The sequence below is a fragment of the Geospiza fortis genome, unplaced genomic scaffold (assembly GCF_000277835.1).
Source record: "Geospiza fortis unplaced genomic scaffold, GeoFor_1.0 scaffold145, whole genome shotgun sequence".
Lineage (NCBI taxonomy): Eukaryota > Metazoa > Chordata > Aves > Passeriformes > Thraupidae > Geospiza > Geospiza fortis.
This window is the reverse complement of record NW_005054362.1, coordinates 658,823-677,310: the sequence shown is the minus strand read 5'-3', so window position 1 is coordinate 677,310 and position 18,488 is coordinate 658,823. Positions and strand designations below refer to the sequence as shown.

Genomic DNA, 18,488 nt, shown 5'->3' with positions numbered 1-18,488 from the left:
CTAAAGAGATAAATTCTGTCTCCTGTTAAAGCAAAGTAAATCCAGAGTAATCCCCCAGAAACTGCTCCACCGTTATGTCAAGGTAACAAGTAGCTGAATTTAGTCAGGGTTCTTGAAAATCAGATTGAAATGAAGCCCTGCAAGTGCTACCTACACCCAGAGAGCATCCCATGTGTGTAACAGGTTCATCTGCTTTAATCAGCAGAGGACGATGATGGGCTGAGATGAAGGCTGGGCGCTGTTAATGAACCTTTACCAGTGTCTGGGTCATTAAACAGCCCTGGAGTGCCCTGATGCTCCCAGGGCTGTGGCACACGCTGGGACATTCACCTGGGCACTGCTCTGTTTCTGCATCTGGGAAAATCAAAAGCATATGCAGCATTTCTTTTAAGGGCTCCTCCCTGTCATCCTCTCACATTACAGTCTAAGGCATGAACCCCAGAGAATCTTTCACCCACACGGAAGGGGCTGTGACTTTACAGCAAAGCCTGAATACTTCATCGTATCAGAGAAACAGGAAACATGCACAGAATGTTCCCATGCCACCTGCAGGGAGAAAGTCCCGTAAAACTCACAGTTCAGAGAGGCAAACACCAGAAGCTTTGGGAAAGGCTAATTTATTACATCTGTCACACTCAATTACAGAGTCTGCAGTAATCCAACACATCCATTGTTTTTCCCTCTTCAGACAGAAAAGAGCCAATTGCCCAGGCTCAGAATTAAACATCTGTTTCACAAAACAAAGATATTAACCTCCGAGTTTGGTTATGAACCAATAAAATCCAGTCATTCACCACTGCTCAGTAACAGGTGTTTTCTCCATTACACAAATTGCTGCAGCCAAATCCTCAACTTAAGCCACTGCAGTGACTGAATTTTGTAGGTACTACGTGGGCTGTTATTAATGCAGGGATACAGATGCTTCTTTTACTAAAACATATTTATTTTAGAATGTTCTGCTGTTGTTGCTGTCACTGTTACATAGATGTAACTAAATATTTAGACATAACAGAATCAAGTATTGTAAAAGAAACAAACACAACTGGCGGCTTAACATACTGGAAAACATCAAATCGTGTTTCCATATTAATCACAAAGCTTTTGAAGAGTATAACAATTATTTCATTGTTTAAATTGTTATCCATCTTAAGTACATACAAACCAATCACAAATAAAATAGGAAACAGTCTCGACCACGACTTTTTGCTATCAAGGAAACTTCCACGATTTTGGAAATAAAACAATCCATACTGACTGGGGTTTAATCAGGCTCCTCAGGAGCTAAAGGAATGGTGAAATGCCTCAGAGAGAGGCCAATTCTGCCCCCAGTGCTGCGATGTGAATCCAAAGTGACTGCACATCATCTGGAGCACGAGTCACTCTGCATGAGCCGAGCACGGGCTTCTCCTCCTTCCAAATTCTCCCAGACACCAAACTAATGAGGTACAAAGAGTGTATGTGCTCTGCAACAGCTCAGCTCAGCATGAGCAGCAAGCAAAGGGAGCATTAATGGAACAACAGCAAACGTGAGACCAGCAAAGGAGCTTTAACACAAGCTGCAACCATCATTAATCAAACTCTGCTTTGAACCTTTGTTGTAGGCTGCAGATCTGAAATCGTCACAATTTAATATTAGAAATAAAATGCTGTGAAAAGGAAGCATAACTCACCCTTGTTTAACCTTGTGACACAGCATGGCACCAGGAATTCCTTGCCTAAGCAATGCTTTATAGAATGCTTTCCCTGCAGGCTTTACCTGAAATGTGGACAGCTCCTTAGTTGGTATTTTCACCGATTGCCAAGCTGTCCATACAAACTGAAATTTGGTACTAAAAGCACAGCTTTGGCTTCTCAGCCCTTCAGGGATTACATGAACATAGATTTACACTGAAAGAGCAAAGAACACCAGCACTGAAAACTGTTCTGCAATGTCCCTGGGTCACTCCAAATGGAAACTGTTCTGCAATGTCCCTGGGTCACTCCAAATCCTCCCCCTGGGAACAGTACTTCCCTGGCCTAGGTCTGTTTATCACAGAGTCCAGGGGGAATTTTGAAGCCTGATAACTTGAAGTAAATGAGAAGATGGAAAGACTGGAATGACTGGTAAATGATCAAAATTAATCTGTGTCAGACTCTAAGCACAAATAGCATTTTGCTTCTCTGAAGGGTCAAGGATTAATTCAATCTCAAAGCATTTAATTGCAACCTCTTCTGTTTCTTGAGGACATTCACAATGTAGTAGAGATTTTCCAAAAATATTAGCTGGCATTTCTAAAGCAGTGCCTATAATGTATTTTAAAAAGCATTATGTTAGCTATCTCTAAACATATCTCTGCATCTTTTTATACTCATGCCTTAATAGGCAACTGCCAAGTGAGTACCAATTAGCTCCTCAAAAGTATATAAGGATTAACAGTCCTTAAACAAGATGCATATTCCAGAAATCAAAACTGCAGGAAAGCCATTTAACCCAAAAGAAATTGTACAGAGGCACAGGATCTGACCAAAATATGAACCTTCATCAGGAAAAAATACAGAACAGGCCTCCTGAAAGTCTGTATATATTAACAGAACCGTGAGAAGGTTTTCTCCTCAGATTTTCCTAAGCATAGTTATCAAAAGGTTACAATTTGAGGCCAAATTCCCTTGAGAAGAAAAATAAGTCTACCAAAATAGCTGCAAACACATCCCATGGATTAAAGGTTATATAAAAAGCCAACAGGTCAGAAATACCTCTCTTCCTCCTCTCCCTCCACAATTCTATCTAATTAGATTGAATGCCTTTTTATTTTGTTCAGTGCAGAGAATTTCTGAAATCCCAGTTTAATCAAGCCTGAGTCCTACCACTCCTCTGAGGCACCATTTCCTTCAAAGCCATAAACTTCAGCTGAGGTTGTGCTCATTTTACAGTATTTTTCCCCCCTTGAATTAATAATAACAACAAAAATCGAATCGTATCCCAGCGTCTCACCTACGCTTTATTAAAGCACTTCATTTCTGATCCTTTAAATATTGTCCTTTATGGCCAGGCCTCTCTCGTTTGTTACTGACACAGACATTTAGAGCAGGTGAGCAGGAGGATGCTGAGGCTGTGATACCATTCCCAAGGACCCCAGGAACCACACAAAAGCTGACTTGCTGTTCCCTCAAACTGAGGGCCAAGTTATGACTTTGATTGTGGCTGCATAACCCCAAAGACAGGGGTTGAAATCTGGCTTTTTGTATTTGATTGGAATGCTACCAGTGTTACAGGTGTTTCCATCAGAGCTGCCTCTGGCCAGAAGAGGCACTGGGCTGTCTAAAGCTATAAAGTCCTTTTTCAGTGTCACAGAAAGGCTCCGACAGGAGCTGATTTTGGTACATTAAAAAGGCCCCAATACTGGGTACTAAAGATGTCCTTAACCTAAACAGACAGGGACCCTTATCAAGGTAAAACAGAACCTGCTTAACAGAAAACCAGAAAATTCAAACTGGAAGGCAGCAGCTTTTAATTACCAAGGTGACAGTCAACAAAAACAAGCTTTGCCCTTTTAAAGGTGATCAAAAGAAGGAGAATGTGCAACACCAGACTCAGTACAAAGGTGAAACAATGGATAAAGGTCTAATTGCATGTTTACATGATAAATAGAGAGACTAGAGGGCCTTACAGGCTGTAACAACAGTAAATTTGGTTAGTGGCTTTAAGACCAGAATTCTGGACAGCAGTGTCACCTCCCTGTGTGTCCAGGGCAGGGAAACAAAGGCAGGACCCAGCAAATCCACACCCAGCTCCATGCACACCTGCCAGGGTGTCCTGGTGGATCCCAAAAGCAATGGCCAGGTTCACCTCTCTGGGGATTGCTTTCTTCTCCCACTCTTCTGCTGCTCCTGCCTTCCCCTCCCAGAGAAATAAATAAAAGAGGTCTTTGTCATGGTAACTGTGGAGCTCCTCACACAGGCAGCCTCCCCGGGAGAACTGCCCCTGAGCAAGATGCCCACCGGATACTCCCAGGAAAGTCCCAAGGGAAATAAATACTGAATTACTTGGATGCTTTAACTCAAGCCTCAGTAGCCAATGATATCCAATCAGCTCACCTGCCCAAAGCTTGTAAGAGCACGTGAAAAAAACAGCTGCGTGTAGACTTCTTAATGTGGGAAAAGGGATTGTTTTCCAAAAAATGGAAGTTTGGCCTGCTTGGAATATGTCTGATTTAACAGAACGCCCTGCATATCATCTTCTGGGGCCACCAGCTGTGGAGAGTGAATACTGTGATATTATCCAGCTCTGAAACAATGTAAGAGGAATTTGATTCTAGAAGGTAGATATGGATTGTTCTGTGGATACAGGAAGCATGAAAGCATTATTTGGGAATGATAAAAAACTGTCTTTCAAGACAGCACTTTTTGTGCAGTCCTGGGGAAGGGAGAATGCAGCTCAGTGCTGTGATCAATGAAAATCTTAACAACAATCCAATCAATGGGAATCTCTTTGGAAAGGACATCAGGACATGTGTGTTGTTCAAATGTCTCAGGGAAAGGCTGGGCTGATATGGCTGCTTCTCCACAAACCCGTGAAATTCCTGATGCCCTAATCCAATCTTAGCCTTCTGACATGAAACTCCTGCTGCACTCAGGACTGCCACCCTATTTCCTAGGGTTTTATGGGGATTCTTTGCTCTTTCAACAAAATTCAGGCTGGGCTCTAACATAGAAAAATGTGAAAGAACCTGATATATGTAAAACTGTTTCAGGATACTTTTAAAGCAGTCTTAAGTTCTGCATTATGGACATGGGTTTGGAGTGAATGATGAACTTCCAGATATTCACGACTGATCTGAAAGTGACTTTGAATTTCAAGACAAAGAAGTTCTGCCATCAGAAGATAACACAGGGAAGTTGAATATATAACAGGGGAACAAATTCTGAATTCATCAATTTCATCCATTTCTGTTGTAATAGTAACATCAGCATCCCTGAACTCCAGACAAGATCCTATCCACTGAGCTGGGAGCATTTTGGTTCTTAAATTTAAAACCAGATGCTTCTAAAAACCCAGCCTTCATCTAAAGAGGGAAGAAATGTGTTGCTAAACAGATGTATTAATGTAATGTTCTTAAAAGCAGGAAAACAATCAGCCAAGATAAGGACATTCCTACATCACATATTCACTAATTACTACATGCTTCCATGTTTTATTTTAACTACATGGAAACAAAAGCTATTTTAATTAAAGAGAAGGCAGCTACACAAGCTAGAACTGGAAAGTGAAATGCCTTAAGCAGTTCTTTGGAGGACTTCACAATGTCTGACAATTCCAATCTATTAGCTACCCCTCTCTCCACAGAGATCATGATTAGCCAGCAAACTTGCCCTTTCAATTCACTCAAAGCTTCAATCTATTCCATCTGTGCTCTCTGAACCTTTCATTTCCAATAGGTTCAGGGTAATTCAGAGCAGCCAGGGAGGCTGACAAGCTCTGCCTTTCTTTCACATCCTCAGGGCTACATGCTGACATCTTCGAATGAATTTAGAAATAAATACAATATCACTGCTTTCACACAACATCATCATTGCTTTGAATTCCATTAAGGAAGCACACAGGTGTAATTAGGAATTGGGCCATGACTCAAACAGCCACTTGCCCTCATGCTGGTCTCACCATTCCACTGAAATGGAATAAAACCCTCCTGTGAGCTGGACCCAAAGGCTGAGTGCCTTAAGAATCCAGATGGACAGAAAAGGTAACTGTGATGCAGATCAGCGAGCATTGTAAGGGTCCTTGCACCTCACTACACATTTAGCAGCAGTGGGACCTGTGGCAGAGCTACAGCTCCCACATGGAATTGGTTTGCTGGGAGTGCTGCTGGGGGTGGGAGAGAGGCAGGAATCCCACACGAGATCTGAGCAGCATTAGGACTTAACCAGTTCAGTTCAGGAGGGAGGAAACAACCAAGTGATGAAGAGCTGGGAAGTGTCTGGGTGACAGGCAGGTGTGAGGGGTCCATGCAAGAGCAGTCTGTAGTGCTGAACACAGCACTGAGAGCCAGTGTCTCTGCTCTGTAGCTGCAATGGGATGTTACTTGCTGAGGACCATCAGTTGCAAATGGCAATTATAAATACACCAAGTGATCACTGTCAAGCTCCTTCCATTTGGCCTGGTTTCTATGCTTGAACAACAGCTAAGGTTGAACATCACCTGGCTCTGTAATCATGCTCTCGCAAGGGAGTGAGAATGAAAAGGCCTGGGAACAGATTACTGGCCGTACAGTTTGATGCTACAAACAGAAAGCATTCACTGCAGCCTATGAAGGCACTCAGCCCTTTTTCATCTGAGATCTGGTGAGCGTGTGGCCTCGGGGTGAGATTGTTCACAGTCCCATCTCTGTTGGAAAGCTTTTCTTTTTGCTCCGTTAGTTTTCCATCAGATCAAGGAGCTCAACCACCTCAGTAGGCAACTGCAGTATTACTGGAGCTGGTGCCTGCAAAGAAAAACCCCAACCTCTATAAATGAGGAAAAAATATTAGTTTTCAGCTGTCTCTGCGAGCACCCTGCATGGCTCATTACTCAACTGCAGAAATGCCAATGCCACACAGGAAAGACATTGCAGCAGCCCCAACTGAGGCTGACTCTGCTGTGAGCAGCTCTACCATCCATGCTCCTTTTCAGAGCAGATTCAGCCCAGTCAAGAATTATTATAATTTATTTTCTGTTTCCAGCTTACTATCTAGGTTTAAGCGAACAAAATCCAACACACAAAATACAGGAAAGCACCACTGGTCAATTACTGCACCTGCACTATCCCTGTAAATTGGGGTTTTTTAATTTCCAGGAAAAGGTCCGTCAGAACCATTTTCTACAGCCAAATTACAAAAATTCTGAACATTGTTTCTCTGAAGGTAGGCCTTGACTCCTGAAGGCTTGTTGTTCCCAGCTGTGTTTTCACAGCACTTAGCACAGTTTTCCCAGCAATGCTGTGTGGTTTCATTATCCCCTCTGGAGCTCTGTGGCATCTCCAGGAGCACACAATGCAGCGCTTCTCTGGCCCAGCTCGTGCAGGGCAGAAGACAAATTCTATTGTGAGAGCTGAGAATGAAAGAAAACCCTTCCCAGTATCACCCTTGGCCAGCAGGTCAAGGGAACACACTCAGAGGATCTGGAAAGTGTGGGAGCTTCCATTATGCAAAGGCCAGAATGTGCAGAGAGACTTTTTACTACTGGAAAGAAGAGGTAAGAATGACGAAGCTTGCATGCATGTGAGAATATTTTACTGCAAAGACAAAAGAGTTATTTTCAACCACTGAATGCAAAGGAGTAACTGAGCATCAGCTGTTCTGGTTTTCCTTTCAGGGGGATGAAATAAAGTACAAACCATTTCCCATGAGATTATTGAGAAAATAAGTAAAACTATATTAACTGCTGCAACTTACGGTCAGCATAAGCGAGATTAAGATTTATTTATTCCATGAAAATTTATGGTAGTTCAATATTTGTCTTAGTCTGAAACTAAAGTGTAAAGAAGGAATTGTGTCTTAATTGAAATTGCTTTAATGAATGTGAGGGCAACTCTGCAGTTTGGTAGAATGCAAGTTTCATTGGATAAGATCAAGTATTTGTATAACTGAACCCATCAGACCTCCTGGGATGGCTCTGGTGAGGGGCTGTGCACACCCTGTGTGCCTGGAGCAGCTCACAGAGCACAGCTATTCTGATTTTCTCTATCATGCAACTTTCACAATCCCACCTTCACGATCAGTTCTCTGCACAGTACCACCACAACACAGAGTTCAATCTTTATTTCTTCTTCTTGTCTTCCAACTTCCATAAATTTCTTCTTGCTTGCCCTCAATCTTAATTTTCTGGGCTCCCAGCCTAGAGTTTCAATTATTTTCTGATAACTTGTATAGGTCAGTACTAAAGTTCAATGTCATCTCTAAATCTAAGATTATATATGGTCTGTTTTCCTCCATGATTCCTTCTGTTCATCCCATTGCTGAAAACAAGGCTTGGTATTGGAAGGAGAACAGCAGCAGCACTGACCTATAAATAAGGGAGCAGGAGAAAGTGCAGGAATTATGGAGGGATTCACTTGTTGAGTGTCTGAGAGAAACATTGATTCAGAAATTGGAGAAGAAAATGACGAGGTACTGGAAGTGACATTTGCTAAGGCCCGGTCAGATTTAGACTGGAAGGAATACAGTGATCAGCTCTTCCTAAGACAGATGTCAGAGAAGGACAAAAGATAACTGAGACTGCCACAACAATTCCACAGAGGAGGTTTTGATCGTGCCTGTTTGTAGGAAGAAGATAGAACAAGGGAGAGGATGTGTAGTTCTTGTGACAAATTGATCAAAGTGGCAGCAAACATCTGCAACAAGTCAGAGAGAGGCCCAGAAGGGAACGCTGCAGAGTCAGCACAGATGTGAGGATTACAGGGCTGCTCTTCTCAGGCGGAAGACAAACGAGAATCTACTTGTTATGAAAAAAAGGATGGCTTTAGCACTTCACAGGATGAACTGAGACACTGGATAAGCCCTCTTACACCAAGTAACATCCTGCAGGACTCTTTCAGCATTTGGGGGGGACTTTTCTTCATCCCTTGATCTTCACTGTCTCCCAACAACTTTCCAGACGAGTTGTAGGCCATAAGTACCAAAGGGCTGGGAGAGTTAACTACCTGAGAAATTATCATCTGACCCACTGCAACCGCTGAAATCCTGCAAGATCTGGGAATGCTCCCCTCTGCACCTAAATCTGAATTCACTGCTCCTCACTTGGGCTGCCCAAGCCCAGGGCTGGCAGCACTGCAGATATGCTGCCAAAGTCATCCTTCTCTTCTGGAGCTGCTGACAGGAGAACAGTTGAAGAGAATCTCCTCATGAACCATCATTTTATGATTATTGATGCAATTTGATTATTTGATGAGAACCTATAATGCACACGCACACATTCTAAGCACCAAACTAGAAATACAGGAACAAAGGTCTGCTATATTTAGTATTCTCCACTTACAAGCATTTCTCTTTCTTCGGGGTCTGATCCAAACCAAACTCATAATTCTGACAGGAATAGATGAAAGGATGAAAGGAGCACATGACTGCATAGAAATAGAACAAAACCAAACAAATACATGCTTCACCAGTGATTATTGTACCATTACTCTGATCTACTGCTGCTCAGATAAAGAGGCTAAATAAAAAGGCAGGCAAAGACCCAGTTGATGCTGATACTTGTATTGTAAACTGCTGCAGCTGAAACAGCAGGGAGCATCTTCAGCAATATCCAAAGTTATGACAGGACAAATGGTGAAAAAAGGTAACAGCAGCAGCAAACACCTGTGGAAGATCACAGATCTTAAGTATTTACCTTAGTTAGCTTTACACAAATGAATAAATAAGAACAATAAAGGCACTGAGATACCACTCAAAACATCAGCCTGGTGGACAGCACTGACAAAGAAGGAAATGCCACCTTCTTTGTCAAGGGAATTCACAGTGATATTTTTTTGTGTTTTTTATAACATGAAACTGGTTCCAAGTCAGACTCCACCTAATTTAGAATAAAAGAACCTAAAGGCTAACGAACAGGATTGTGTCTGGTTCTCTTTGTGTTCATACAAGTTAGCTCAGAAGTCAGAAGAATCCATTTCTTTTGACTCTTTCAACTTCCATGTCCCATCAATAACACAGGGACCAGCCAAGAGTCTCTTTCACCATCTCATTACCACCACTTCCACTATGTTCACAACTTACCAAACTGAAGGAGCCTAAAATAAACCCCAAAGACTTGAAGGGGCAAAGAAGGAATGAAATATTTCTAAGATCTGTACCATCTGCCAAAAAACCTACTTTTTCATAAGTGGTTTGTTGCATTGTTAATACAGACACTGAAAATATCTGTAACACGGAATACAACAGAAATAAACACAAGACCACCTTTATGACATCTTATAAAAAGCTTTTTATGTTCCCTTTACCATGCTGCTGTTTGAAAAGGCTTAGATAGCATATTCATTGTAACATCAGAGGATGGCATCTACTCAGTCCTTTAGAATATTTTAATCACACACATGCTTTCATCATATCTTTATTTTTTTCCTTACCCCACTCTTTTTTTCTATTCTTACAGGCCTCTGAGCAGCTCATGTTGTCCAGCATCAGAATGTCACATTCCAATTTTTAACACAGATGCTAGAAATTAATTATTTTCATGTGGCTAAACGTACAGCAGATGCTGTATAGCTGCAAGTAAACCAGATTCTGTTCTGAACACGTATTCTGAGCAGACAAGACAGTTTAAAAAAAGGGAAAGCAGGGAACTGGAGTGGTTTTTCAAAGGTTACAGAAAGGCAATGGACACCCTCACTCCTAAATCACCATCATGAACCACTACATTCCCCTGCTCTCATAAAGAAGAGAACTCTAACAAGGTAAAATGATTGCATTTTTGTAAAAGTATAATAATGCCTGACTTTAAAAAAAATGGGATGGAAAATAATGCATTATAAGGTCGTTTACAATAATAAACCAGTACTATTAGAAGGCCACTCCAAGCTATCAGTCATTTTCCCACTTTAGAGCCTATCAAACAGAAATACTTCTGCTCCACAAAATATCAAACAGTATGAAATCCTCAATTTTGTTGGACATGCCAATGTTCATGTGTGGCTTGTCTGGAGAGATTCTGTTTATTTTTAAAAACACTGAGCATGCTGCCAGGGCTGTAGTACAGGCTGGCTCAGTGGAAACCCATTAAAACCACTTTGCTGGGCAGATGGTGTCAGAGAGTCAGGAGCACAGAACAGAATCCCACTGTGCACAAGTGTTCAGTATGCAAGAAATCATCTCCTATCAGACAGTGCTGCATTAGACACAGGCAGCCACAGAGGAGAGGAGAGCAGAGCACAGCAAAGGCAGGGTAGGCTCACAACCCAGAAATATGGAAAAGGATATGGAACATGGCAGCATGAACTGCAGAACCTTTTTGGCCCCTTTTGCATATGTTCCTTCCAGAGAAGGAAGGACGGGTGTGCTCAGTGTTTTCAGGCGAGTGGCTAATTCTGTAGGTGAGCACAGCACCTAACAAACCCTGCGTTAAACAGATCCTAAACAGAACACACACAGGGAAAATGAGTGTAAAAGTACTCCCTGTACTCTGCACCACGTGTGGCAATGAACGTGCAGTGTGTGGGCACTCTTTCCTCTGCTGGGCACAGTCAGCTGCTCAGTTCTGCCCCAAGTCCTGTATTGAGAACCACATAAAGAGATCCTTCTTCATCTTCAGAGCTACAGACTTGTGACCCTGAGCAAACTAGATCCTATTCTTATTTCTGAGAACGAGGCAAGGATGACAGGAGTGTAACTGTACATGGTGTATTTACAGATTTATCACACTGCAAAGTTTTGCAGAGCTGAACAGTTCTTTCAACAGTAGCTCAAAACACAATCTTCAGAAACAACATCAAGTAGAAAAACCTGACAATATACCCACTGCTAGCAGCAAAGTAGGAAGTTAAATGCAGGAATCTGACACACACAGACAAGAAAGATAACTACCCCATGTGTACCAGCAAATCAAAATTAACCAAGCAAGGCTGATTACATTAGGACAGGGATGCAACGCTAAAGGATAAATACAGATATTTCCAATATAAGCAGATGCAAATCACCATTATTTTCATGAAGACAAGTAGAATGAGTCACCATGGCTCAGCAAAAAATGGAGGATACAATGATATGCTAATCCAGAATCTTTAGTACGTGAGTGGTCTGAAGACTAAATGGGATTGCTTTTTCCCTATATTGTGGATTAGGTCAATATTCAGAGACACCATCAACTAGTTACCTCTGCCAGATTTGGTTTCCTCCTCTTGCACAATAAATTTACATAATGTTTACTGAAGACATAAAACTACACTTTTAAAAATAAAAATAAAAAGCAAGTGATGTTGAAGGCCCACAAAATTCAAGGTTTTGAGACCATTCAGCATTAGATGACACTACACTCTGTGACTTGGAGGATTTTTTTAGCATGCAGGACATGCAGAGTCATCTGTGTGATTATCTGGACATCTGCCTTGCTCCTCAGCAAGAGATCTGCAGACTGTCTGCTCAACAGTCTGCCTCTCTTGAAAGCAAACACTTCAAAGGACAAGATGTGGAGCATCCTGGTGCAGCTGGAGAGGAGCTCCTGTTGCTCCTTAGTCCATCTCAAAGCTGTGTCCCCCAAGGGTAAAGAGTGTGTTGACATCTTTCCACACCTCTGCTTGTGGCGCTTGTTATTATTACCCCTGCTGCTTTTTTATACATACCCAGCTAACTGATTTCCTCTGTTGTTTTTATAAGACTTACCTCATTCAATATCCTTCCCCTTCCCATAGTTCAGAATCTGCATGGTCATTTTCAGATGTGGGTCTGTTTTGCTTATGAACCATTACCATAGTAAATTTCTGAGACACTTCTACCAAAACATCCTTGTAGCAAAGTCTTTATTTGCAAATAAAACCCCAAATAACTAAACAAACCAATTCAAAGTAACTAAAACCAGATCCAGATGGGCCTGAAGTGACTACAGGAGGAGGAAAGAAGCCTTCTGTTTTGTAAATCTGGAAAAATATGGCAACATTGATGACTCTCCCATCAACCTTTTATACACTGCTTGTACAAGACACCAAAGTGCATTTCACTGAGCCACTTTCAGGGAGACAATTGTCTGGAGCACAGGAAACTCCCTCAAAGGTTCTTTCTGGAAACCTTGATTAAAAAAGCCCAGCAGTGAGGGTGTGAGAACAAACAAGCATGCTCTGTGTGTGGAGCAGAAGCTCCGAGGCAGTTAATTGACCCCAGAGTGCAGATGCCATAAGTGACTGGCAGGGTTCTCCTGCTCTGCCACAGAGCCACCGCTCAGTGGTGATTGAAACAGCCTCTGCTGCACTGGATCACAAACACACCAGCAGTGCTGTGTCTGGAGCACAGAGGCAACACCAAACTGCCCACAGCAACACTTCCAACTACCACAGTTACTCTCACTACACTGGTTTTTCTCTTTCAAGGAAAAAAGCCATCTGACCTCCCGAAAGAAATCCAGAGCATCTTACACAGTGTCCTGGTTTTGGTATTGTCACAAAGGTCTTTGTTTACAAGCAGGCACAAATTGGGATGCAGTCTGAAAGCAGCCTTGTTACTTCCATTTCCTCCCCTCGGTTTTTTCTCCCTTGCACGCAGAAGGTTTCTGGCACTGGTTTCACAACACTGCTCAGATGTTCTATGAATCACCACCGGTGTGTGGGCTACAGGCTGAAGAATACCACTCCAGAAAACTCTGTCTACTCTGAATTGAAGCCTGCAGAAGGCACCGAAATGCCCTCACTGCCTGCAGTGGGCTCAGTAGCAGGGTGTAACTCCTTCCAGCGCAGAGCTGTGAGTTACACCTCCCCTGGGTCCAGTTCAGGCACAGGACTAAAGCAGGAAATGGAAGTTTGCATTGGTACCACACAGGCTGTGCTCTGGAAGATGAACAGTTTCGATCCCTTGGCTCTGTGGGGCCATCAGACCAACACCTTACACCAGAATTAAGTCTATTCAATAAAAGAAGAAATCAGGGAGATGAAGAGGCCAATCCTCATTCTGCAGTGAACTGTGCCCACATTTCAACCCTGGGGCAAAGTAGCCTAAGATCCTCAAATATGTACTTTAAACTGCTCATGATAATTAGTGTTATCTACAAGTCTCGGAACTACTTAAAATCCACTTCATTTGGAGCTGCCATTAATAATGCAGCAGGCAATACTACAAAGAGTGGTGAAAATCAAGTAATTTGATGTACCACTTTATAAAACAAACTTGTGATGAATCTCAGCTGCCTCTTCAGCTTCCCTGCAATCAATCTGTCTGCAGTCATGTTTATGTATCCTAGGACCCGTGATAGACTGCCACTAGACTTGGCATCCACAACCACCTCAGGAGCTTGATTTAATGTGAATGCAGCATGAAAAATCAGATTATCTTTTGATTCTCTCCTTTATTAAATAAAACTGATCTTTATTGAATAAAGCTGCTTTTATTAATATCTAAAACATTGGTTGGTGTCACAGAGCCTGCCTGTCCTAAGGAACTAATAAAAGAAAAGACAGAAGTAAAAAATGAGAACATTACAGGGAAATATTAGAAACCAAATCACATTAAGCCAGTATTGCAGCTGACAAATAAAACACGGGTCTAGCTGTAGAATTTTTTGTTCAGTCTGAATTTATTATTTTTACTGAAAGAAAAGGAATCAGAATGGAGTTTTTCCCACAAATACTCTGTGGCAAGAAACAGCAAGAGTGAAAAAGTGGAAGTGGTGTTCCCCTTCCCTTTTAGTGTCTCAAACAATTTCAAGTTCAGTGCAGCTGGGACAAAGCACAAAAACTCTGTGTTTAAGGAAACTTCTTGAACTTAAAGCTGTAAAGATTTAATTTATTTTGTGGGTTTTACAGAAAACTTTTGGGGTTTTTGGCCATAAACAGAGCTCACAGGAAAAGCTCCTACTGACCACACGTGTGCTTTACGCTCACATGAAAGCAGCAAGCACCACATTTTCCATCCAGACCAACTGCACAGCTGGAGCTGATGCCAGGAATGGCTCTGTCCACAAGAAACACCAGCACTGTTACTCTGAGAAGAAGAATGTGTCCCTCATCATCACAATCACAATCAGTCAACATGAACTGTAATTCAACCCTGAACTCTTGTCTAGCCACCACCAAGAAGTGGGAAAAAAATACATCTCATAAATTAAACAATCTTTGATTTTAATCCCATATACAGAATTATAACCCATTACTAATATACTACCACTTTTCTAGAGGAATGAAGCAAAACTAGACATTTGGGGGTTTGGTTTCCTTGTTTTCCCACACTCACTTTGCCGAAACAGGAGATCTGCATCACTGCACATGTGCTCTGCACATCTCTAGCTATGGGGAACACCCTCAGGGGACACAAGGAAATCCTGCCTAATACACCTGCCAAGCCTCCATTTCAATTAAATTGAGAGAAAAAGAAAATCAAACCAGCAGCTCTATGGCCTGAAATATCATTAGAGAGCAACTTGCAGGAAGATTTCTGCCCAGGATGACATAGAAGAACACAAAATGCTCAGCACAAGACAAGCAGAACAAGTCACTAAAATATTCACTTGGTTTTTACTGTCAACTTAAACTTGAAATTTGAAATAAATGAAATCCGGTTTTATATGGAGACATTCATAATGAAAAAGGCTCCTCGATCTTTAGTTTCACAGTATAAGTCCCAAAAGTGTTTGGCACCTTATGGGAGATGCTGTTTTTATTCTAGACTTGAGCCAAGCAGGGAACCCGGAGCTCAAATAAAGTATTGAAGTTCTATCGTACTCCAGTGGAGCTGATGAATTTCCATTTAAACAAGAGAACAAAACACCCACATTATTGTGCCTGTTGCATATAGTCTGTTTTCATTAACATCAGCTGAACCTGGTTATTTTTTGACTGAAGACTCCCTAAGAACTTCTTCCCACCTTTGACAGCAAACAGCAAAACACTGAACTGACTGAGGGCCAGCACTGGCCTCCTAGGACGGACTCAGGAAACCTCTGCTGAGGACAAAGCTGTGAACTGCAGTTCCAGAGCATAATCACCTCCGCCCTGACACATCCACCTACTGTGAGACTGACAGTGCATTGACACACGTGGATTCTATCAGCACTGACAACCTGGCCTGGTAGGATCTTTAGCTCATTATTGAAAACAACATTTCATTTCTCAGGCTGGAGCTCTGCATTTTACAAGATAAAAGCAAAGCAAAATCACAATAGTATTCTCAAGTCTTCAACATTATTACCTGAAAGATTTGGAAACGGTGCAGTACAAGGTGTGTTGCCATGGTTCTGAGTAATAAGCAGCAGCCCTATACACAATAGACAGCTGATTGCTGTTGCATGTTAAAAGCTTTTGTATCTCCTTAGGAAAACTTTGTCATCGTGTCATAAATGAGAGAGTTTTTCTATTAGCAACAGAAAAGCATCAAAGAAACATGCCCTGTAGTAGTAATCATGCCTGATGTATTTTTTGTCTGTTCATCTTACTGCATGGAGGGGGTGGGAATCAACCTTTTACACTGTGAAGTTCATACTATAAATCTCTGGAACACTCTGGTCTTTCCAGTGTATTAAGGCATAGCAGTGCAGATGGAGTCTGTCACCAAAGAGAAAATAAACAATTGCATTAAGGACAGGTATCTGTGGCCCTGAACAGCAGAGTCCCGGCACTCCCACAGCAGTGGTGTCTTGGATACCCACAGCACAGCTAACACCAGTGCTGCTGCTGGGATCTCCTCATCTCAGGTTTCAGGGAATCACACAGTTCTTTAGGCTGGAAAGACCCCAAGACCATCGAATGCCACTGCTAAGGCAGCACTGCCCCGTTCACCCCTGACCACATCCCCAGGCACCCCATCTACAGTCCCTTAAATCCCTCCAGGGATGGGACTCCACCACTTCCCTGGGCAGCTGTGCCAGGGCTTGACAACCCCTTTGGTGAAGCAATTTTTCCTAATACATCTTTCAAAAGAGATGTAAGTAACATTTCAGAGTAAAATCACATATGAATGCTATAATTGCTGAGTTGGCAATAAAAGAAATGCTGAATTCTGTATAACTGAAATGCCATTTATTCCAATCCTGGAATAAACTGCAATCTCAGTCCAACACTATGTGAATACAGTGTTAGGGCAGCAAACTCAAACACAGCAAAAGCCAGGGAATGAAATGAAGTTCATACTCGTACTGCGCTGTGAGCCTATCCAAAGTACTGATGATATTGCTTATAACAAAATACATCATTTACAGCCTAGCTGGGCAATCACAAGCTACTGGTGTGCAATGTGAATGAAGCAATCTCTTGAAAAGACTCTGAATTCTAATCCCTGCTGCTAATGCATTTCCAATTGCAACTTTAGAACAGGACTTACATAGGCATCGCATTTAGGAACATTTGAGAAGACTTATAATTTTGTTCCTTTCTTTCTTTACCTGTTCTAAGGAAAAAAGGAGGAGAATGGAATTTGATACAGGGAAGCATCACAGAAATACACAGCTATGCATTCTGCCTTCTGTCAGTAAGTTCAGTCGTAGATACAAACTAATTAGTAAAAATAACTCACATAATGAAAAAGAAAAGTGCTGATCTCTGGAAGTGTAAAAGGGCATTAAGAATAATATATTTTTAATAAGGATATTTATAAGCAGCACTCTTTACCAGTATGTTTGCAGAATCACAGATTAAATGCATATGCTTTGATTCCCCTCTGAAGACTAAACCACATGAAAACTTTGTTTTCCTGCCAAAATATAACTGCTGATGCACAGTATCTGCTCGGTAGATATGTATACTTCTCCTAATTTATATTTCACAGGAATGCTCAGAATCATCTAAATTAAGTATTGCAAAAAGTGCATTCACCTTTTGGCTGATGCCATTGATGGAAACTTTTAAGTTCCAAGGAAGCTTTAAATGCACACAAAAATATGTGCACTGCCTGTGTGCTGGTTTTCTGATTTGAACTGTAAACAAGCTCGAGGGCTCCAAGAAGGAATCACTGAGTTGTGTGAAGTCATGCCATCAGGACATTCCAGCTCTATTCAGCATGCAGGATATCAGACACCTGCTACAGCATCTCATCAAAGCTTTGAAATGTTTCACTGTGTACCTGTTTCTTTGGTCCAGTAAAACACTGCCAGTCAGTCTGAGATACAGAAGTTTTAATCTGAAAAATGGCACAGAAGATAATGGTGGGGCAACCAAGTCCAACACCTTGTACCTCTGGGGATTTCAGACTTCCATACCACAAACCCTTCATAATCCAAAGCAGAGCTAAGCTCAGCAGCAGCATCTTCTACCCCACCAAAAGTACAGTAAGGAGGTAACAGATGCCTCAGGAAACTGCCAGACTGTTTGCCATGGTCAGCCAAGGAAAGACCCTTCCACTCAGGCTTTCCCATCGCATCCTCTGTGGTTTTGACTAGCACATGGCTTCCCCCAAGTCTTTCTGTCTTGAATCGTATCGGCACTCAAGGCAAGAGAGAGAGGAGAAGGGCTGGCTGTGCAAAACAAGAAACAAGATGCAGTGAAACAGAAGAGATTAAGACTTACCTTTGGAAAAAACTGCTGCCAGGCTCAAGAGGAGAGGCGACAACAGATGCCCCATATTGCTAATCCCGGAAGCACACATCCTACGGTTCGTGGAGCACTTAGGGATCAGTTTCACACACTTGGTAGTCAAAAACAAAACCGTTCAGCTGGAGAAGCTACATTTTCAGAAAAGGTCATCTGGAAAGCGCAAAAGGGATTTCCTTCGCAGTGAAGACTTACTTCCTTAGCGTTAACCCTCCCCCTTCCTCCCTCCTTCCTCCAAAACAGATGATGATGTGAAAAACCACCCCTCTCCCGCAATAAATAAAAAGGAGTCAGTTTGGATTCAGATGCCGGCGCGGAGCC

The 18,488-nt window shown here is 42.1% G+C and overlaps 1 protein-coding gene across 1 annotated transcript in view; it reads right to left on the bottom strand.

Moving 5' to 3' along the window:
- Positions 1-18,366, bottom strand: part of TMEM132D (transmembrane protein 132D) — a 185,772-nt gene extending 167,406 nt beyond the window's left edge. The window contains 1 exon segment of the mRNA XM_005424052.2: positions 18,144-18,366. Coding sequence (XP_005424109.1) covers positions 18,144-18,222 — 79 coding nt within the window. The 5' untranslated portion in view covers positions 18,223-18,366.
- Between the last annotated feature and the right edge of the window lie 122 nt (positions 18,367-18,488).